Source organism: Pipistrellus hanaki, assembly GCF_964339955.1.
Source record: "Pipistrellus hanaki genome assembly, chromosome: 18".
Taxonomy (NCBI): domain Eukaryota; kingdom Metazoa; phylum Chordata; class Mammalia; order Chiroptera; family Vespertilionidae; genus Pipistrellus; species Pipistrellus hanaki.
Window position 1 is genome coordinate 1,768,760 of NC_140520.1, and position 23,040 is coordinate 1,791,799.

General features: G+C 56.4%; 1 protein-coding gene across 4 annotated transcripts; it reads right to left on the reverse strand.

Annotated features, from left to right (window-relative positions):
• Positions 1 to 1,391: 1,391 nt before the first annotated feature.
• On the reverse strand, positions 1,392 to 22,786 carry FRRS1 (ferric chelate reductase 1). Of its 4 annotated transcripts, none has more exons than XM_084865350.1 (16): positions 22,656 to 22,786; positions 17,262 to 17,454; positions 15,586 to 15,722; positions 14,175 to 14,269; positions 12,393 to 12,540; positions 11,276 to 11,458; positions 10,025 to 10,123; positions 8,847 to 8,994; positions 7,425 to 7,538; positions 6,208 to 6,320; positions 5,410 to 5,496; positions 4,166 to 4,263; positions 3,912 to 3,970; positions 2,968 to 3,111; positions 2,616 to 2,680; positions 1,392 to 2,149 (listed from the first exon to the last, which is right to left on the reverse strand). In XM_084865350.1, exons 2-16 carry the CDS (start codon positions 17,452 to 17,454, stop codon positions 2,057 to 2,059), a joined length of 1,776 nt encoding a protein of 591 aa, XP_084721476.1. In that variant the 5' UTR covers positions 22,656 to 22,786; the 3' UTR covers positions 1,392 to 2,056. The 4 variants fall into 4 exon arrangements, with proteins under 4 accessions (XP_084721476.1, XP_084721477.1, XP_084721478.1 ...); XM_084865351.1 differs by having other exon boundaries at positions 22,616 to 22,715; XM_084865352.1 differs by lacking the exon at positions 22,656 to 22,786 and adding an exon at positions 19,511 to 19,533.
• Positions 22,787 to 23,040: the final 254 nt, after the last annotated feature.

Genomic DNA, 23,040 nt, shown 5'->3' on the forward strand with positions numbered 1-23,040 from the left:
TGTCCCTCAGCTCCACGTGAGCCCCCTGGTTCCATGACCGGGTGGCACCTGAGGCTGGTGGGTGGGGGACGTCCCCTGTTCTCAGTGGACACAGATCTGGTCCCGGGCTTCAGACGGTGATGCACAAGATGAATCCTGCTATCGACATGCAGTAAGAATGTGTGAGCGTGTCATGCCTAAGTATTCTTGCCGGGACGTGAACTCCTAATTTCAGTTTCTGATGCAAAACACCAACCCTCCCCCCCAAAAAAAGGCAGGATTTTTTTCAAATGAAGATCAAGTCGGTGGGCTTTAAGGGAAATACATCCATGATGTTATCTCAGACCTGAAAAGGAACCTCAGCCCAAGGAGGCAGGGACCAAGCGGTACCTTGGGATATGGCGCCGCCCACTGGCTGGGAGTCCACATAGCAGGTATAAAACCCAGCCCCAAAACAGGAAAATGACTGCAGCAGGAAGGAAGAAAACGGATGGTTCTAGCTCATTAGAGCGCCAGGAACTTCCAGCAGAGCCACCCCAAGGCAAGAGAGGAACTGAGATGTGTTCACAAGGGCAAGTTTTATTTATTTTTTAAATATATTTATTCATTGATTTCAGAGAGGAAGGGAGAAAGAGAAAGAGAGAAACATCAATGAGGAGAGAATCACTGATCGGCTGCCTCCTGCACACCCCCTATTGGGGATCGAGTCCACAACCCAGGCATGTGCCCTTGGCCGGAATGGAACCTGGGACTCTTCAGTCCACAGGCTGACGCTCTATCCACTGAGCCAAGCTGGCCAGGGCACAGGGTGAGTTTTATTAATTTTGAAATGCGAGTCTACCGTCTCCAAAGGCAGTCGGGTTCAAAGCTTACTGTCAAAACACCGAGCATATAAAATGCCATCGGCTCGGTTGCTGACCACATAAAGGCAGTTTTTAAGCAGAAGATGCGCCCTCGCATTTCACAGCGAGGGAAGAAATTATAACATTCATCATACATTTCAACGTTAACAAAGCCAACTGTGGGGTCAGCCCTACTTCCGCCTTTACCAAGGAGACAGGATACACAGAGCAAGGGATGAGTCCCCAAAACCAGGACTGGAAAACACAGTTTCCCAAAAGGCCCTGGGGCAGTGGTCGGAAAACTGCGGCTCCCGAGCCACAGGCGGCTCTTTGGCCCCTTGAGGGTGGCTCTTCCACAAAATACCACGGCCTGGGCCAGTCTACTTTGAAGAAGTGGCTTCAGAAGAAGTTTAAGTTTTAAAAATGTGGCTCTCCAAAGAAATGTCAATTGTTGTGCTGTTGATATTTGGCTCTGCGGACTGATGAGTTTGCAGACCGCTGGGCTAGGGAAAAAGACCATTGAGATAAACTAGTAAAAATACAGGTCCCCCCAAAAAACGGTACACACACTTTGAATGATTACAAAGACAGTGTTTATTAAAATACATCCTATTTTTTACATTGAGCCACCAGCTGTTACAGTGTGTGTACATGTTCAGGGATCCCCGGTAGATGTTGTCTCAAAAAGACGCACAGAAAACTTCCAGAACCCCAATGTGGCTCCTCTCCCCGTTTCATCCTGACGTCATCCTTTACTTTCCAGATGTTCTTGTTTACATTCCTTAGAGCTAACATTCCTAAGCATCTCAGCAGAGAAATGCTGCAGGGAGGTGGGGAGGGTAGACGGGGTCGGTGGTGACGGAAGGAGACCTGGCTTGGGGTGGTGGACACGCCAAGACAGTGTACAGACCGTGTGTGGTGGAGTGGCCCACCTGCAACCTGTGTCGTTTCGTTAACCAGGGTCACCCCCATACATTCAATAAAAAGGTGCGAAAAAGAGAAACATTTGAGGGTCACTTCTCCTCGGCCTTCCCTTTAGGACTCGGACCTGCACCCAAAGGCTGGACGGTGCGTCCCAGGCCACAGGACCCTGCGGGCCAGCCGCCAGGACCCCGCGTGGGCCTGGCCTGGTCTCCAGCTCCGATGTCCTGCCCCCGCCCGGCAGGCGGCACGGGCCTCGTGTTCTCGGCTCGATGGGACCGTCGCCTGGCCGGCACAGCAAGGCCGCAGCCGGCTCAGAGACGGCTGACGGCAGACAAGAATATGACGAGAAAAGTCACGTTCCCACAGACATACACGGCTAGCACCACCTTCTTAAAGCCGTGGCCCTGAAAGGAAAAGGCACAGGTGAGAGGACAGAACCGCCACCGTGAAGGCTTTTGTCGATCCTATATAACAAAAACCTAATATGCTAAGTGTCTAGTCGTCTGATCGGCCATTCAACCAATCAAAGCATAATGTGCTAATGATATTTTAAGGCCGCTCAACCAGTTGCTATGACGTGCGCGCTGACCACCAGGGGGCAGACGCTCCAAGCAGTAGGTTAGCGTGCTGCTGGGGTCCAGCCGATTGGGACTGAGCGAGATAGGCTGGACACGCCCTGGAGCCCTCCCACAACCCCTCCCCTGCTGGCCAACCTCCCATGTCCCTCCCTGATCCCGATTGTGCACCGGTGGGGTCCCTTGGCCCAGCCTGTGCCCTCTCGCAATCTGGACTGAGGGACCCCACCCCCCGCCGAGTGCACGAATTTCGTACACCGGGCCTCCAGTAAAACTATAAACAAGAAGGACTTACTTCTTCTGCCTCAGCCATGGTAAAGGGCTGCATAATCTGAATTCTCGTGTCATCCAGTATTTCAACTGCCAAGAGCAAAAACATGTGTTGGTGAGGCCCGTGGGCGTGCAGGCGAACACTCACACAGTGAAGCCTGATGGGTAGGGTTTTCGCAGACTGGTCTCCCATTTCCGGCTCCCAGGACATTCCAAACGTCCCCAGCAGGAAGGCTCTCGCACACCAGGATGGGCACTTACACATGATCTCTTTTCCAGGCAATGCCAACCAGATCGAACCCCGAACAACACAAGTGCTAAGCACACGCGGTGGGAGGGGGGACGTTGGGGGGTGTTGGGGGGCTCTGGGCGGGCACCTTTGCGGGAGAGGCGGTAAGAGTGCACCTCCAGCAGGACCTCGGTCCCCACGTGCCAGGCGACGAAGCCCAGCATGGTGTAGGTCTTCCACGGGCCGGGCAGGGCCAGCGCGGGCAGGTCCATCCCCAGGAACATCGCGGCCACTGCGGGCGGAGGAAACAGCGACACGCGTGCTCAGCGCAGGAGCCGGAGAGGCCGTGTCTGCGCGCGCGGGGGGACACCGCGGAGAGACACGCTCGGCGCCCATGGGACGGACGGAATCGCTATCTCAGGCCCAACAGCGGCTCCGCGGTCCCTGGTCTCGGGTGAGACCGCCGAGAAGGGCAGGTGAGAGAGTGATCTACCGGTTCTCACCGAGCGGCGTCTCCAGGCTGCGGGTGGAAGGGCAGCGAGTGCGGAAACCAGGGCGGCTGCACCCCCCTTTCCACCAGGAGCCTCACGGACCCCGGAAATGGGAGGAGGAGGCAGCTTAGGTCCCTGTTACTAAGGCAGCAAAGCACGGGAGAGTCAGGCCCCACTCTGCAGACCGCCTCGGGGGAGGGGCCATCCCCGGGAAGGGCCTGGAGACAGAGGCCTGGGACCCCGCCCCCCTCCCCCCAAGGCCCAGCGCAGCCCGCTCACGAGGACCCTCCACGGGGGCTCCTCATACGGGTGGCTGCAGCAGCATTATCCTGCTTGCAAAGGCAAAAGCTAAAATAAAAAAAGTCTTAAAAGGAAAGCTTTAGCACCGTTTTTTAAAACCCCAAGCTTAAAACTGAAATAATGAACTTAAATAGCTATTCTGGAGAAATTACTTTCTGGATTTCAATGTTTAAGGCCGATTTCTCCTCAACAACCAATGACTCCGATGACCGATGCACTGAAAACGCCCTCACGCCCAATGACAACCTGCATCGTGGGCAACGGGCAATCATATACCAACGCCGGCACCACGGCCACGTACCTGCCACGATCCTGGCCACGGTCCCCAGCCCCCAGTGAGTCCAGTTAAACAGCTGCCTCCTGCCACAAGAAAGAAGCGAAAGGGTCCATAAAGGGGACAGAACGACAGGGAACCCCCCGGAGAACCCCCTATTGCCTCGGAACGAGACCTCTGAAATCTACTTAAAGCTCTTAAGTAAATAGAATTTATCACTGAATTTCATAAAATGCAGAGTGCTTCCACGTGCGGAGTGCAGTGTGGACAGGCTGCGGTACCTGGGGTCGTTCAGAGCTGGCCTCAGGACCGCCAGCAGTGGCTGCAGAACCGCCAGCGCCAGCACCACACAGCCGAGGTAGGGGTGGTAGCCTGCATGCTGAGCAGAGGGACCCCAAGTTAGTGCTCTCACTCCCGTCCTCGGTTCAAACACATAAATTTAAATAAGTTAGAAATAATACACATCTATGCGTTCTTCGTGCTTCCCTGTAGCTTTAAACGTTGGATGGTGGTGATGACAACAGGGATGTTGATGACAGTGATGATGGTAACGATGACAGTGATGGTGGTGATGATGGTAATAGTAATGATGATGATGATGATGATGATGACAGTGACAGTGATGTTGGCAATGATGACAGTGATAGTGATGGTGATGGTGATGGTGATGGTGGTGGTGATGGTGATGATGGTGATGATGACAGTGGTGTGTTAGTGGTCATGATGGTGGTGATAGTGATGTGTTGATGGTGGTGGTGGTGATGGTAATGATGACAGTGATGGTGGTGATGATGGTGATGGCGATGGTGGTGGTGGTGATGATGATGATGTCCATGATGGTGTGATAATGGTGGTGGTGGTGGTGAGGAGGATGACAGTGATGGTGATGGTGGTGGTGATGTGATGGTGATGATGGTGATGATGACAGTGATGTGTTGGTGGTCATGAGGGTGGTGATAGTGATGTGTTGATGATGGTGGTGGTGATGGTAATGATGACAGTGATGGTGGTGATGATGGTGATAGTGATGGTGATGGTGATGGTAATGATGACAGTGATGGTGGTGATGATGGTAATAGTAGTAATGATGATGATGATGATGATGATGACAGTGACAGTGATGTTGGCAATGATGACAGTGATAGTGATGGTGATGATGATGGTGGTGGTGATGGTAATGATGACAGTGATGGTAGTGATGATGGTGATAGTGATGGTGATGGTGATGGTGATGATATTGATGATGGTGGCGGTGGTGATAACAATGATAATGACGACAGGCACCAATCCCTGAGTGTCTCCTCCACACCAGGCACACACTGCACACGCTCAGGCTCCACACTTGGTTATGAATAACCCACTTTTAAAAAATGGAGGAACCGAGGATCAGAGATGCCAGCAACGTGTCCAAGGACGTGTGGTGGTGTCACGCACGCACAGAAATGCCGTTTGCCCCTCATCTGAGGATAAAACGCAGTCTCCCTGACACTCGCGTGATTTAACAAACACCAGGAGGGGTACTCACGCTGCTCCAGCCTCGCCGGTAGAGGAAGGGCAGGACAAAGGCGATGCAGGTGAGGACGGAGGTGAGGAGCATGAGCGCCCGGTGCACCTGCGGGGAAGGGACAGGGAGAGGGTGACCGGTGCCGGAGGAAGGACTGGCGTCACCGCGGGGCCAAGATCACGGGTGAGACACCCCGAAGGGACGCTTTTGACGGACACCTGACATGCAGCACACGGAAGACAAGGCGTGTTCTGCTTTGTGTTGAGGGAATTGACCGGCTCTCGCCTCCGGATCCCAGACAAAGGGGCGACGTGAAAAGAAACGCTTCTATAATAGCTCCCCTCCCCCCACAGAGGAGACAGGCGGCCTTGACCGGAGAGCGAGGGGGAGAGGATCTGAGGCGGATGGGCGCAGCACCCAGAGGACAGACCCCTGTGGACATGGGGGAAGCAGCCGCCACTGCCCTCTCTGCCCTGCCTTCCTTGCCCGTCTGTGCCCGGGGCAGCTGGCCATGCCGGTCAGGGTCCTGCCGGTCCCTGGGTCCATGTCACACAGAGCCTCGCGGCCCTGGCACCGCCTCCCCCCCGCCCGGCCCCTGCCTCAGGCCGCCCTGCGTGACCTCTATCCGGGACCTTGTGTCTGTTCTCACCTGGTCAGGAAACCAAAGGGCAAGAAGAAGACATTGTCAGGGTCCCAAACCGCAACAACGATGCCACCCACACACAAAAGAAGGGAGAGAAAACCACATAGTTCATGTGTTTTCATGCGGCAACATACCAACAGCACGGAAACCGCATGAACCTCCCCCCCGCCACCTACCTGAAACCAGGTGGCTTCGCCAAACAGAGGCCTGGACAGGACGGGCTTGAAGAAGCGGGCGACAATGACGCCCACGCTGACCGTGGTCATCCAGCCCACGAGCATCAGGGCCCCTGCGGGGAGAGGGGGCGGTGGTGGCCTCACCAGCTGACCCCTGTCTCGCAGGGACCCGGCCACGTGCGGAGAAACGGAACCGCCAGCCAAGCGCCACCAGCTGGCAGAGCTCACCAAACACGCCGCCTATCACAGCACCACTGCCACCGCGGCTGCTTCTGCCAGCTGGCGCTTCCCCAGCCCTACTGTGTGCTCCCCGTGTGCGAAACTAACGGATCAGTACAACAGCCCGCGGAAGTGACTACAGTTCTTATCATTCCAGCTTTGCCGGGTGGGGAAACGGAGGCACAGAGAGGTCATGTAAGCCGGTCAGGTGACGACGTGGGGATTGGAGCCCAACCTGGCTTGAGCAGCTGTCCTCTTTTTTTTTTTTTTTTAATAAATTCTTTTTTATTGATTTTTTACAGAGAGGAAGGGAGACGGATATAGAGGTAGAAACATCGATGGGATGTGCCCACAACCAAGGTACATGCCCTTGACCAGAATAGAAACCTGGGACCCTTGAATCTGTGGGCCGACGCTCTATCCACTGAGTCACACCGGTCAGGGCAGCAGCTGTGCTCTTAACCATCGTGCTAACCATTGGAGCCGTCTCACCTCTCACCCCAAAAGCCAGCGAAAAACAAATAGGTGCCCAGCCAGTGGCTCAGGGGATTGGAGCACTGAAAGGTTGCAGATTCAATTCCCGGCCAGGACACAGGCCTGGGTTGCAGGCTCGATCTCCCGTAGGGAGAGTGGGGGGAGGTGCAGGAGGCAGCTCAATGGTTCTCTCTCATTGATGTTTCTATGTCTCTCCCTCTCTCTCTTTTTCTCTCCCTAGAATCAATAAATCATATTAAAAAACATAATAGTTTTAAAATGTTTTTAACAGGAAAGTGAATACTGCTACCTCACACAGAGATTTCTAAGCAGTTGCTAACTTTTGTTCGCCACGATTCCTGCCCCAGCCAGCACAGAGCCTGTCCCAGCCAGCACCCCGCCTGCCCAGCCAGCACCCCCCCGCCCCCCGCCTGCCCCGGCCAGCACCCCGCCTGCCCGGCCAGCATGAGCCACCAGGCGGTTCCGGGCGGAGTGACCGTGCAGCACACACAGTAGCCGCTCACCGTGAGCCCTCAGCAGGGGCTGGGCCCCAGACGCTCCCACGTCCTGCGGGTCACCTGTCACGTCATGTTTTTCGTATGTAATCAGAGGCTGCTGGGAGTGTCTATAAATTTTACCTGAAATTATGAAAAAGCAGAAAAAAAAAAAAAAAAGATGAAGAAGAATTACCTCCTCGGAAGAGAAGGAATGAAAAGATTGTGTCATGACCTGGAAACAAAACTTCTTAAAGAATAAAAAACGAATATCAACAGAGATACCATTCCCCTGCAAAAGCAACCCAAACACAGGTGCAGGGTCACATGACCTTATTGGGGGGGTGGGGGGGGGGGAATTAAAGAAATCATTTAGCCAAGCAAGACATGAGGCTGGGGAGGTGGGAGTCACAGTGAGACACCCACAGCCAATGTTCCATCCAAATAATTACCGTTCACAGGACCACAGATGGTTGAAAATGGCAAGGGAAATTCTTGAAAGAGAACACATGTGAAAAATAACCTAGAATTCTAGATTAAGCCGACAGAAACTGGGCCCGAGAAAAAGACAAACACACTCGGATGCTCCATTACGTGGCATTGACCGACTGGGCCTGGGTGTGACTAACAAACCAACGTCTCAAAGAAAAGTGATGTGAACAGTGTGAGAATGGGTTATCGTATTATCATTCATTACGCATAAATTTAAGTCTGTGAATGTAGAGTTATCCCTGTTAGTTTGTATAGGTGAGTATAGATGTGTGTGAATTCCTATATTCTGAGAATCTACCTTACAGAAATACCCTTGACCCAAATATATATACACAAGAATGTTCACAGAAACTTTTTTCATGCTAGCCAAAAAAATTTAAACAAGCTAAATGGTCATTGTCAGGAGAATCAGTAACTAAATTATGGAGCATAGATTATTTTTAGAATATAATGTATATCAAAAAGAATAAAAATAATTAAATTTTGATATTATATATATTTCTTTGGCCCAAACCAAAGTACATATTAGACCACAGACTACAGGGCAATAATTTCCAAAAAGATGTAACTCTATAGGAAACCAGCTCTATCATCTCTAACCAAAATGCAGCAAAACCAAAATTAGCAATAAAAAGCAGAAGAGCCGTGGTCCCCCTCGATATGTATAAAATGACTTTTCTCGCTCCCCCAGTTTCACATCTGGCCCAGATGCTGCTCGCCAGCCAGAAACCCGCTTTCCTCGTGAGCAGGAGGCCTGACAGCATCGCTGACCCTGCCTTTGCCTCGTGTCTGGGGAAACCAAGCTCAAAGGCCAACCCAGGTCAAAGGGGAAGGCAAGCGGGAAGAGGGTTTTGATAACTCATTGCCCACCAGTGTAAACGTTTTTAAATGGGGGGGAGGGAGACGAGAGAGGAGAAAGAAACCTTGAAAAGATGGTTTTCATCGATACCCAGCACTCACCATCCTCGGCCGCTCCAGTTGCTAGAAAGATGTAGTAGCTGGTGTTTAGGTCAAACCTGCTCTGAACCCCGGGAAGGGTGATGTCTCTCCTGAAAGAACACTGCATCCCGCCGTCCTCCAGCCGCCAGGCCGCTCCCTCCAGGGTGTCCTACGAGCACACAGGGTCTCGTCGGCGCCTCCCGATCGGCTGAAAACACGCTGTGTCCGCAGTCCCGCCCGTCCACGCTCCTCTCTCCGCGGCCCTCCGTGCACGCCGGTCTGGCCGGCCTTGTGTCCCCGCTTCCCCTTCAAAGAGCACAGCCAGCGCGGTCTCCCTGCTTGTCCTCATCTCACTGGCAAGCATATTGCTTTTACTCTGAATCAGAAGCCCCACATTCCTCTCCCCGGGAGAGAAGCTTTGGCAGACACAAAAGATGCCATCTGGCCATAGCACACAGTCAAAAACATTGCACAAGCAATAGCAAGTCGCCCTAACCGGATTGGCTCGGTGGATAGAGCGGCAGCCTGCAGACTGAAGGGTCCCAGGTTCGATTCCCGGGCAGGGCACAGGCCCGGATTGCAGGCTCGATCCCCAGTAGGGGGCGTCCAGGAGGAAGCCAATCCATGATTCTCTCTCCTCATTAAGGTTTCTATCTCTCGCGCCCTTTCCCTTCCCCTCTCTCTAAAAGAAAATCAATAAGAACATTTTTTTAAAACACATCGTGTTGCCCTAACTGGTTTGGCTCAGCGGATAGAGCGTCGGTCTGTGGACTAAAAGGTCCCAGGTTTGATTCTGGTTAAGGGCATGTACATTGGTTGCGGGCACATCCCCAGTAGGGGGTGTGCAGGAGGCAGCTGATCAATGTTTCTCTCTCATTGATGTTTCTAACTCTCTATACCTCTCCCTTCCTCTCTGCAAAAAATTAATAAAATATATATATTAAAAAAAACATTGTGTTGCACACTTTAGATATATATAAACTTTATTAAATATAATATATATGTGTGTAGCTAGTAAAAAAAAAAAAAAAAAAGGGAACATGCAGAAAAGCTTTCCCAGAGTGTGATGAGAGAGGAACCCTGCTCAGGCCCCACCAATTGGGGGTCCGAGGCCACCCCGCCATACAGACGGGCCCCAGTGAGCCGCGTGGCCAGAGGGGGGCGGGCCAGGCAGAGGCTCCCCGAACTTGGACACTCACCCAGGAGTCCAGGGCAGGGTGGCTCCGCCCAGTCAGATGGGCAGGTCGGATGCTCACGGCCTGGTTGTCATGGATACACAGGTAAGCATCGTCATCACCCTAGAGGATGATGGGAAAGGAGGAGAGTCTGAAGAAAGTCCAACGCTGTGTGTTTTAAGTCCTTAATAAAAATCAAATAGTATTTGGTGTTCTTGAAACTTAATTCACTGGAAGCCTTCAATGATAGCATGGCTGTCCAATTTACGAATCAATATGATTTTGTTATACTATGAAAGCAATACAATTTCATTATATAAAAAAAACACAAAACAGGCTAAAATAGACATGACGTGTTTATATGCCCATAAACCCATCCCCGATTGAACGCCACAGTTAATGCTTTCATATACTTTCATCCAAATCTATTTATATTTATACCTATCTTTTTTTTTCCTCTCCAAATAGAAAAATACACAGTTTTGTTACCTATTTTAATGTATCATGAATATGATTCTGGATACTTGTTTATAAATATATATCTATGCCTTGAACATTTTCATGGCTGTAAATGCACTATATTCTATTGGTTTGGGGGGGTAGCTATCAAGACGGAAGATACGGTAATCAAATATTGCGACTATTGTACACATTCCACGTCCAGTAGGTTCAGTGTTACGTGCTGAGGTCAACATGTCTCCGCTCAGGGAGGCATTCTTTGCCGGCCCGACTCTCATGGGTCCTGTCATCTCGAATATTCCCTACACTCGGGATCTCATGTCAATCACCACCAAAGGGCAGGCTGCATCTTCCAGGCACGTGGTATCATCGTGAGTCTTGTAGGCTTTACGTTCTGTGTGTGGTTTTGGTTCTGTCTCCCATTCTGAATCGTTAGATCAATGGTTCTCTCCTTCCTGACGCTGCGACCCTTTCATACAGCTGCTTATGTGGTGACCCCCAGCCATAACATTATTTTCGCTGCTCTTCATAACTGTAGCTTTGCTACTGTTAATGAATCGTAATGTAAATAAATATCTGTGTTTTCCGATGGTCTTAGGCAACGCAGCTAGCGGTTCTCAACCCAACCCACCTAAGACCATCGGAAAACACAGATATCTGCATTACGATTCATAACGGTAGCAAAACGACAGCCTCGTCACCGCCCCCCTTCCCGCCCTCCCTCGTGCGTCTGACTCTGGAACAAACAGCTGGCCCGCCCAGCGTGGAGCCACCCCGGGCCAACGTCACCCCGCGGACGCCGGGCCAGGTACCCACCATCCACCTGTCGTGGGACAGGGCGAAGGACAGGTAGCCTTTGCTGGGGCCGCTCAGCTCCACCGTCACCGACCGGCCGTCCGGCGTGAAGGACAGGAAGAGGCAGGCGGGCTCGGCCGCCGGGTCGCAGGCCGCGGGGCTCCGCACGCAGAACTTGCTGCTCCCGCAGCCCGCGGCGCTGAACTGGGGAGAGGACAGGGAGGGGGAGCGGGGGAGCGGAGAGGGGACCGAGATCAGACCAGCAGCTCACCCCCACAGGCAGGAGGCCCCCTCCCAGGGCCCAACGAGACCCCCTTTTCAGAGCAGGACCCTCCGGCTGCGCGGCTCACAGCGGCCCGTCTGGGTGGCCAGGCGGCCTCGAACCCGAAACTGGTGGGGCCTGAGCAGGGGCCCCGCCGCAGGGTTCCTCTCTCCTAACGCTCTGGGAGAGCTCTTCTGCACTTTTCTCTTATTGTTGTTATTATTATTGTTATTATTATCATTTTACTAGCTATACAGTAAGGGGTCAGGGGGCAAGGCTCTAATTAGAAATGGCCAGGGCAGTCCTTCGAAAGGTCATGCACTCGTCAACGTAATCCGTTTTAATGAGCGTTTGGGAGGCACGGCCCTGGACTGTAATTTGCTCCGGTATTAAAGTCCCTTTCATGCACACAATAGTTCCCGTCAGTGAGGTTCCCAGAGAAGTCCGGGGAAACGCTGAGAAACTTCTCAGGGAATGCTGACCCACAGTGAGTGCTGCCTGCAGGTGTCCTCCTGCTTCCCGGGGTGGGATTGTGAAAGCAAGCAAGGAAACCCCGTGCAAAACTGTGTGTTTAGAGCCGGGGCTCTGCTTCCGGCATTCGGTTCCGATCTGATGTTAAAATAATGTAAGCGCCCTGGCCAGTGGGGCTCAGTTGGTTGAGTGTCCCATGCACAGCGGTCGCTGGTTCGATTCCCGGTCGGGGCACAGGCCCGGGTGGCAGGCTCCATCCCAGTAACCCGCAGGCCCTACCGCTGCAGCGAGCACCTCCCTCAGGATCTGCCTGTGGCCACCACCCCTCAGGGCCCGAGCGCAGAACCCCAGCTCCCACCGAGGGGCCCCCTAGACTGCGTCTGGGCACCACAGGAGGCCACTCACTGGCTTGGAGAGAACGGAGGCGGCGGGCGAGGCTGGCGAAGGCGCAGGGGTCACAGCGGGCGTGGAGAAGGGCGGGGCCTTGGGCTGGGAGATGACCGGGCTGGGAATCCTCACCCAGTAGGTTTTGTACTTCTCCACCACCGTGGCCCTGGGACGCAGAACCGCGTCAGCCAGAACCCCAACGGGCCCAGCGGGGGGTCCAACGTCCAGGGGTGAGAAGGAATCCAGAAGGGACACACGACTCAGGAGTGCCTGCCAGATCTCTGATGGCTCTCTCTCCCCACCCCTCCCTCCTCTTCTCTCCCCCTCCTCTTCCCTTCCTCTCCTCCTCCTCCTCTTCTCTCCCCACCTCCTCCCCCTTCCTCCTCTTCCTCCTCCTCCCTCCCCCTCCTCTTCTTCCTCCTCCTCCTCTTCTCTCCCACTCCTCTTCCCTTCCTCTCCTCCTCCTCCTCCTCTTCCTCCTCCTCTTCCTTCCCCTCCTCTTCTCTACTCTGACTTGTCACTGGGGGGCACACTCCCAAGGCCAGGCCCAGAGACTAAACAGGCCCCGCTCCCCCCTGACATGCCAAGCCTGCACCACCCTTATGCTCGGTCAGAGGCAGGGCAGCGGCCCCAGGGCGGAGGCTGCTCGGACCGCAGAGGCCACTGCCAGCTGAGCGGTGACCTCCCGCGCTCACACGCCACACACACCGCGGCCGAGCCCGCGACTGCGCGCCGGGACCTGGAGCCCGGGCGGCGTGGAGGACGGAGGCCTGTCAGGGCACTTCCCCCCGAAAGCCAGGCCCTCACGCCGCCCAGGACCCGGCCACGCTACAGCAGGTGACCTTCTAGGAGGTTCCGGGGCCCGCGCTCCGATCACCCAGCCTGCGACGTGTCCCGCTGCACCCACCCACATGCCGGGGCTGGGGTGGGGTCTCCATCTCACCCCAGGTCCACGGGGTCCCAGCCCGGCTCCCCGCACACTCAGGGCTGAGGGCTCCCGTCCGCGTGGAGGCGGGCGAAGCTGCGTCCGCGCACCCCGTGCCAGCGCAGCGCCCCTCGGGGGCAGCCCCGGGCCGGGCACCGGGGGTCGCTCACTCGTGGGAAAACCAACACCCAGGCCTGGGCCTGGCCAGGGGCTGAGCGTCGACCTCGGAACCAGGAGGTCACGGTTCCATCCCTGGTCAGAGGGTCCGGGGACACGCCCGGGGGGTGGGCTCGAGCCCCAGCGTGGGGCGAGCAGGAGGCAGATGATCCATGGTTCTCTCTCAACGTGGATGTTTTTATCTCTCTCTCCCTCTGAAATCAACACAAACATATATTTTTCTTTTTAAAAGAAGAAAGAGCCAAAACCAGTGTGGCTCAGTGGATAGAGCATTGGCCTGCGGACTGGAAGGTCCCAGGTTCGATTCCGGTCAAGGGCATGTACCTTGGTTGCGGGCACATCACAGTAGGGGGTGTGCAAGAGGCAGCTGATCGGTGATTCTCTCTCATTGATGTTTCTGACTCTCTATCCCTCTCTCTTCCTCTCTGTAGAAAGTCAATAAAATGTAATAAAAATTAAAAAAGAAGAAAGAAAGGAAAGAAGGAAGGAAGGGAGGGAGGGAGAGAGAGAGAGAGAGAGAGAGAGAGAGAGAGAGAGAGAGAGAGAGAGAGGCCAAACAGCTGCTTACACACTAAGGTGGTGCTGTCACCCGCCGCCCCCCCCCCCCAGTACACACACACACACACACACACACACACACACACACAGGGAGAGCCCGCCGATGGGCAGTGCAGACACCCCGGCAGGGCCTTACTCACAGGAACTGCACGTGGTTCGGGGCGCTGTGGGGGGCGTCCCAGAGAACCTTCACGGCGGTCTTCTTGTGTGCACTGGTGTGGCTCACAGCGGACCCCTGTGGCAGATGCGGGAGCTCAGTCAGCCCAAAGGCCAGCAGCTGGCCGCTCAGTGTGCGTGGCCGGGCCTCTGTGAGACCGTCTTACTCAGGACAGGGCCTCATCCCCGGGCAGCCGGGGGACTGGGAAGGAAGCCTGCCGCTGGCTGCGTGGATCAGTCCCGTCCGCAGAAACGCCAGAGCTCAGGAGCGCCCGGCCGTGCGGCCAACCTATGAACCAGGAGGTCAAGGTCTGATTCCCGGTCAGGGCACAGGCCCAGGTGGCAGGCTCCATCCCCTGTAGGGGGCGTGCAGAAGGCAGCCGATCCGTGATTCTCATCATGGATGTTTCTCTCCCTCCCTCTCTCTGAAATCCATAAAAACATATTTAAAAAAAAAAAAAAAAAAAAAAGGAACTAAAGAGAGTTACGAATACTGGGTGTGATTTGCTTGTTATTTCATTTATACCAGTGGTCAGCAAACTCATTCGTCCATAGAGCCAAATATCAACAGGACAATTGAAATTTCTTTTGAGAGCCAAATTTTTTTTTAACTTAAACTTCTTCAAAATAGACTGGCCCAGGCCGTGGTATTTTGTGGAAGAGCCACACCTAAGGGGCCAAAGAGCCGCCTGTGGCTCATGAGCCACAGTTTGCGGACCACAGATTTATATTATAAATGTATATTCCTTCCATTCATGCATACAGCTAGTACACAGAAGGCTCATCCAAAGAAAAAATATTCCCGCCTCCAAGTAGGCAGTCTTACCTCCCACCTCCCTCACCGGCAGGTGCCCTGGGGCCCAGCTTCGGGGCCCAGTCCTCCAAGCAGCTCTCTCCCCACCCCTCGAGCTTGTGTGCGGCACCTACGTCATCGCACCATCCTACTCACGTGTCTGTCCCACATCCATGTCCTACCCATGTCCCATGTCCCATGTCCACATGCTTTACTCATGTCCATGGCTATGAGCTCTCCGAGACAGTCCCTGGGATAATACATGTTCACTAAACGAATGAGTGAGTGACAAAAGTTGAAATCTCGTCCCCCTCTAGAACTCTGTCTCCAACGTTGACACCTTCCAAAGTCAACCTACTGAGAGTCAACAGTCCGGGGAATATCAGGAGTCATTCACTGTTCAAGCTCTCCCTGCCTTCCCCAGGATGCTCACGTGGAAAGCAGATGCCCGTAGTAAAGTGGGGGAGCGGGGGGAGGCGGGGGTGGCTGGGCATCGATGCGGATGTGTGCATTCCCTGGTGATGCCCTTTATCTTGCACGCGCCACCCTGCTGGGAGAAGGCCGTGGGGACAGACAGAAACCGGCCTCGGGCAGACACACACCTCTTTGCCCCCGCAGGTCAGCAGCTGGGACGCCTCTTTGTCGATCAGCGTGAAGGAGCCCACGGGGGGGCCGCTCGGGTCCTCGGCGTCCCGGGCCTCGAGGAGGAAGCCCTTGAACTCCGGCCCCGACACAGCCACTGCGCGCAGACGGAGAGACAGACGGGGGGGGGGTTGGCAATGCCCGGAGGGACGGCGAGAGGAGGCCCCGCAGGGTCCAAACGGCCGCTCACACACGGAGCGTCCCCGGGAGAGGACACGGCGGCCACGTCCCCGCACACAGCTCCGGACCGGGCCGCCCGGGCCGTCCCTGCCGGACCTGGTACCGCCGTCCGGGGCAGAGGTGGCCACACGGGCCGTCCCTGCCGGACCTGGTACCGCCGTCCGCGGGCAGAGTGGCCACATGGACAGTCCCTGCCAGACCTGGTACCGCCGTCCGCGGGCAGAGTGGCCACATGGACAGTCCCTGCCTGACCTGGTCCCACCGTCCGGGGCAGAGGTGGCCACATGGACAGTCCCTGCCAGACCTGGTACCCACTGTCCGCGGGCAGAGTGGCCACGGTCAGGGACAGTCCCTGCCAGGCCTGGTACCCACTGTCCGCGGGCAGAGTGGCCACGGTCAGGAACAGTCCCTGCCAGACCTGGTACCGCCGTCCGGGGCAAAGGTGGCCACGGTCTGGCCCCTGAGGCCAAACGAGCTTGGGAAACGCTGGATGAGAGCAATCCAGGTCCTTCACTGCGGATCCTGGGCCCGTTACCGCCCCCGCGCGGTGTGGAGACGGGAGGCCGGACACAGGCACCTGAAGTGCGCTTCCTGCCCGCTCCTCTGCTCAGCGTGCGGACGTTGGCTTTTCTGCAGCCGCAGGAAGTGGATCCGCAGGAGGCCGGGCGAGACACGCCTTCACCAGCCAGCCCGCACTCTGCCAGAGGAACCAGGGACCATAAAAGACAACACTATGCCAAGAAAGAGAGCCCTCGCCGGTGTGGCTCAGTGGATGGATAGAGTGCCCGCCTGCAGACTCAAGGGTCCTGGGTTCGATTCCCGTCAGGGCACAGGCCCAAGTTGTGGGCTCGATCCCCAGGAGGGGGTGTGCGGGAGGCAGCCGATCCAGGATTCTCTCTCATCATTGATGTTTCTATCTCTCTTTCTCTCTCCCTCTATCTTCCTCTCTGCCTTCCTCTCTGCAATCAAGAAAAATATTTTTTAAAAGAAAGAGGTTTCGATAAAAAGGAAAGAGAGGGGATAAGGGTGAATGATATCTCAAACCAGATAAAGTAAGCTTTATGCTCCTTTTCTGTGGCATTCATATATTGTCCATGAACACACATTAACAGGAGGAGCACACGCCTGGAAGCCAGCCCTGAGAGGGGAGCAGACATACTATGTAGGTCACAGAGCCGTCACAGCAGCTGCACACAGACTCGGGGCGCGGGGTGGAGGTGGCGGAGGTTCAGGGTGGAGAGGGCGGAGGTACAGGGTGGAGGTGGCGGAGGTACAGGGTGGAGGTGGCGGAGGTACAGAGCCATCACAGCAGCCGCACACACTCGGGGCGCGGGGTGGAGATGCCGGCGTCTAAACAGGTGCCGGGACCCCCTGGGCTGGGACCCCCGGCGGCCGCCCCTCGTGGGCAGCGGCAGGAGGGCCCGGCCTGCGAACGGAACCCCCGGGCGCGCGGTACCTTCGATCTGGTCCCCCGGCGAGAACGTCGTCCGGGCCACCGCCACGCTGTGTTTGGGGTCGGGGCTCGGGGCGTGGCCGTGCCGGGGCACCATGTCCCCGCAGGACTCGGTCACACGGCCGTTGGGAAAGGCCGCCACCAGGCCGAGGTGCAGCAGGAGCAGGAGGGCCGCGGGGCGTCCGGGAGCCACCATCTGCCCGGGAGGAGGGAGAGGAGGCGTCACTTCCAGAGGCAGCGAGAGGAGCGATCTCCGCCCTCACCGCGGCCGGGAGAGCAGAGAGCCCTGGCTTCCAGCAGGCAGCTCGCTGGACCCTCCACGCCCGGCCGGGAGGAAGGCCATGGGAGGGTCTCCAGCAGCCGGAAACTCAGCTCCATCGCCGACGAGGACAGGGAGACGGTGAGCAAAGCCCCCGAGAGCCTGCAGGGCCTCCGGCATCCTGCCCGCAGCGTGGGACTCAGTGACAGGACGAAGACAGCTGGGAGTCTGACTGGGAACGACCGACTCGTCCAATAAAACCAGAGGCTTGGCCCTGGCCCGTGTGGCTCAGTGGATAGAGTGTCGGCCTGCGGACTGAGGGGTCCCAGGTTCGATTCCGGTCAGGGCACAGGCCCGGGTTGCGGGCTCGATCCCCAGTGGGGGGCAGGCTTGCAGGAGGCAGCCGATCCATGATTCTCTCTCATCACGGATGTTTCTGTCTCTACCTCCTCTTCCTTCCTCTCTGAAATCAATAAAAAAATGAAATGAAATAAACCCTCGTCAGAGGATTTAAAAATAAAAGTTTAATTAAAAAACAACCACCAGCCGAAACCGGTTTGGCTCAATGGATAGAGCGTCGGCTTGGGGACTGAAAGGTCCCGGGTTCGATTCAGGTCAAGGGCATGTACCTTGGTTGCGGGCCCATCCCCAGTAGGGGGTGTGCGGGAGGCAGCTGATCGATGACTCTCTCTCATCAATGTTTCTAACTCTATCTCTCTCCCTTCCTTTCTGCACAAAATCAATAAAATACATTTTTTTTTAAAAAAAAAGAAAGAAATATTTAAGGCAGTGGTTCCCAACCTTTGAAAAAAACAAACAAAAAAAACAACCACCAGAGGCTTTATTCCGCGTCGCCCTGGAAAGCTTAGCATGTGCACGAGATGCCGCCAGACGTAAAGGCCGCCCCTGACCGCACTGGCCACTCCTGCGACCCCTCGCTGACCCTGATGGCACTGGGGTGGGGGGGCATTAATGTGCCATCTGGGAAAGGGAGGGCACAGACCGCCCGGTGCAGGAGGCCGTCCGTCTGTTCCCTGCAGCCCCGAGGCCTGGGATTGGGAAGCGCCATTATCAGCCGGTGTTTCTCGTGGCACTCAGGTTAGGCGCCTCCGGCCAGGCCATCGGCCCCACAGGCCCCGGCTGCTTCCCGTCAGCCCCGCCCTCCGCCGCCCCACCTGCCTGGGCACGTCTGACCTAAACTCGAAAACCAGCCCAGGCTGGGGCGGGCGGGCTGGGGCAGGTCACCTGGTGGTGAGCAAGGCAGCGCGTGGGCAGCTGCGGACGGGAAGGGCCCTCAGAGCAGCTCATTCTCCGTCAAAGTGGAGTTTCCGCCCGGCCCGCATGGCTCAAGGGTGGAGCATCGATCCAGGAACCAGGAAGTCAGGGTTCGATTCCCCGTCAGGGCACAGCCCCGGGTTGCAGGCTCCATCCCCAGTGGGGGGCGTGCAGGAGGCAGCCGATCCATGATTCTCTCTCAGCATTGATGTTTCTCTCTCTCTCCCTCTCCCTTCCCCTCTGAAGTCAATAAAAATATATATTTTTAATGGCGTTTCCTCCATCATCAATCCGTTACAGACAAAATAAAAGCACTCTCAGAATCATTAGCATAAATTAGCCTTTCCTCATCATGAAGGAAAAGCCATGCAAATTTCAAACCAACCCCCACCCTGGAGCGGAGCCGACACACAGGAGCCCTGCTCGGCCCCAGAACCGAGGGCCGCACACGTGGCCCAGCCCAGCCCCGCGCCCCACCCCGGTCAGCGCCGGTCCCACGCCCTGTGTACCCCCTCCTGGTTCACAGCCGCACCGGGCGGGCCCCCTCAGGATGAGCTGGAGGCACAGTGAGCCCTCCACCTCTGAGAACGTCAGTAAGCACGGATTTCCCCGGGGGCTCGGAGGAGGAGCTCAATTCCGAAAACAGGAAGCAACATCAGCTCCACACGGTTCTGGTCCCGCTGCCGGACAACCTGCCTCAGGACCGGGTGACATTTACCTGAGAAGATCCGAGTCATCCTTCTCCCCAGGCGGCCTTGGCCCGGCCCCCACAGAACTAAAGGCAGGAACGGGCACACGCCCAGGCCCGTGGTTGGCAAACGGCGGCTCTCTGGCCCCTTGAGTGTGGCTCTTCCACAAAATACCACGGCCTGGGCGAGTCTGTGTTGAAGAAGTGGAGTTAGAAGAAATTTACGTTTAAAAAATCTGGCTCTCGCCGAAACCGGTGTGGCTCAGTGGATAGAGTGTCGGCTTGGGGACCTGGGTTTGATTCCGGTCAAGGGCATGTACCTTGGTTGTGGGCATATCCCCAGTGCTGGGTGTGCAAGAGGCAGCTGATCGATGACTCTCTCTCTCATCGATGTTTCTAACTCTATCTCTCTCCCTTCCTCTCTGTACAAAAATCAATAAAATATTTAAAAAAAAAAAAATCTGGCTCTCCAAAGAAATGTCCCTCGTTGTCCTGTTGGTATTTGGCTCTGTGGGCGGATGAGTTTGCCGACCGCGGGCCTAGAGAATGACCCCGGGGGAGGGTGGGTCCCGTCTCGCAGACCGTCCCTGGGCGCTGGCTTCTGTGAGGGTGGCACCAGGCTGGCCCTGCGGCCTCTGCTGTGCACGAAGGAGCTGAGCACCACCCGTCCGTCAGGAGACCCCCGGCCCGGGTTCCTCATTTGCAGAGCCCAGGCCGAGGCCGGGCTGAGGCAGGGCCGCCCCCCGACCCCCAGGATGGTCTCCGGAGGGCACAGGGCACAGGCTGGGGACCGAGAGGGGAAAGCAGAAGACGGGAAGGGAAGTGACTCAGAGGCACCCGCCTGCAGGTCACTAGGAAAATAGGACTTGTCCTAGCTGGTGTGGCTCAGTGGATAGAGCGTCAGCCTGCGGACTGAAGAGTCTCAGGTTCCATTCCCGGTCAGGGCACAGGCCCCGGTTGCAGGCTCCATCCCCAGTCAGGGGCATGCAGGAGGCAGCCGATCCATGATCCTCTCTCATCATTAATGTTTCTCTCTCTCTCTCTCTCTTTTTCCTTCCTCTCTGATATCATTTTTTTTAAAAAAGAAAGAAAGAAAGAAAGAAAGAAAGAAAGAAAGAAAGAAAGAAAGAAAGAAACAAGAAAGAAAGAAAGAAAGAAAGAAAGAAAGAAAGAAAGAAAGAAAGAAAGAAAGAGAAAATATGACAACGTCAGCGAGGGAAGAAACAAGAGGGAGTCCCTGGCTCTGGGTCAGCAGGAGGCCCTGTTTTCATGTCCGAGGCCAGTGATGCTTCAGGCAACGATCACAGGAACACGCTTCCTTCATACAAACACATTCACTGCACTGGCCAGCCTGTGCCGGGATCACACGTGGGAGAGGGGCCAGGAGTCACGCGTGGAAGCATGTGCTAAGCCACGGGGTGTGGAGGGTGAGCGGCGAGCGAGAGGCGCCCTCACAGCCAGGGTCCCCCCTCAGGGCGGAGGAGGAAGGGGGCGGCAGGCAGCAGGCTTTTAGGGCGAGACCTGCCCTGACTCCACCTCCCTCTCTTTCCGTTCGGGGCGGGGCTCCGGCGATCAGAACTCTGAGTCCCGCTCTGCTGGCCTGGTGGTTCTGTTAGGTTAGAGCTGTGGTCGGCACACTCATCCGTCCACAGAGCCAAATATCAACAGCACAACGAGTGACATTTCTTTTGAGAGCCACATTTTTCAAAATAGACTCGCCCAGGCCGAGGTATTTTGTGGAAGAGCCACACGCAAGGGGCCAAAGAGCCGCATGTGGCTCGCGAGCCGCAGTTTGCCGACCACGGACCTGACCCACGTAAGTCCCCTCCTCGGGTTGTAACATCTGAGTTGTAACGTCGGGTTGTAACAAGGTGAACTGCCCTTCTCCGGAGCACTCCCAGCCCCTGCAGGTTCAGTTTGGCTCAGGCACACTCACACGAATCCTTCACAGGTTGGGACGTTTCTAACCCAGGCAGGGTTAGCCGTTCAGGATGCACGCTTCTGGTTCTATCACCAGAGGGCCCCGGGTTCGAATCCGGTCAAGGGCACATCCCTCGGTTCCGGCTCCTCCCTGGCCCTGGTCGGGACGCATGCAGGAGGCAACCCATCGATGTATCTCTCTCACATCCATGTTCCTCTCGGTCTCTCCCTCTCCCTCCCGCTCTCCCTAGAAACCGATGGAGAGACACCCTCGGGTGAGGATTCTCAACAACGAGGTGGACTGAAATCTCACCCAACTCCACCGCCTGCCCAACCCCACGCCCGCGGGACCTCTCTCCTCTCAGAGCGACACCCACCCCCTTTCCGCTGATGAAACCCCACCCGCTCTCCTCCCTCCTCCCGCAGTGGAGAGCGCGGGCCTGTGTGCAGATCCCCGGAGGCGCCCTGCCCTGTGACCGCCTGGCCCGCAGCCAGCAGCCCCGGGGAATGGCGCCGGTGCCCGCCTGGCTGGCCTCATCCCTTCTCACAAAACCGTCCAGAATGTCCCGACCAGCCAGCTCCCGACGTCAACACACCAGCAGGCCCGGTCTGGTCCCGCCCTGCCCACCAGGCAGCTCCCTCCCTCCACCTTTTAATTCCCAGGAAGAGAAAACCTCTGGATGGGGAATGTTAGCTTAGGAAAGACATACTCCCAAGAGCTCACTTACCGACAGAAACACCCCCACTGCCCCGGGGGCAGCGTGGCCCGATGCAAAAAATAAAATAAAATAAGGGCAGAGGTCACACCCGCACGGGGGCGAGGGGGGGGGGAGCTGGAATCCCTACCTGACAGACACCCACACACACAGGTGAGGCCCCGGTCACCCTCACCAGGCACCAGGTGAGCGTCCCCGTGGTTTAAAAGGTGAAGCCACACCACGTGGGGAGAGTCCCTGCTGGGCAGGCTCCCCTCGGCTCCCTCAGCCTTTCCTGGGGACCGAGCTCGAGGGGCAGAGTCCCTGGGGGGACGGGGGACCGGGGGCCGGGATCGACCCGCTCGGCGCCCGTGGTCCAGGGGGGGGCTCGGACCTCCAGGCGGGCTCCCTCCCGGGGGCGGTTTGCTCCCCGAAGCACCCTCCCGAGTCCCCGCGGCCCCGCCCGCCCGCCCGCCGGGCTGTCCGCGACTGAGTTCAAGTTCAACAAACATTTACACACCTTTGCGGGGAGCCGGACGGGGAGGGAAAGACGCCCTTACCTTGGGACTGAGCGGCCGGCTTCCGGCTCGGCTACAACTGGGATCGCGTTGCAGCCTGTGGGTGGGGCCAGTGGCTCCCAGTCGGACAGGGAACTGCTCCCCGACCCGCCCAGCTGCCGAGCCCGGGCTGCTGAGCCCCAGCTGCCGAGCTCAGGCTGCTGAGCTCCGGCTGCAAGACAGCGGCGCCCCTTTGGGCTCGGGTCTGAGAGCTACGCATTCTGCTTTGCACCAAGGAACTTCTCTTTTTTGCCAACTGGCCATTGTCTTTCTGCGAGAATTAGGTTCTAGTCTTTAGCTGCAAAAGCATTTGAAAATAGGCTATCGGATGGGAAGGCAACCGAGGGAACCTACTTGCCACCAGGCAGGGTTAGCCGTTCAGGATGCA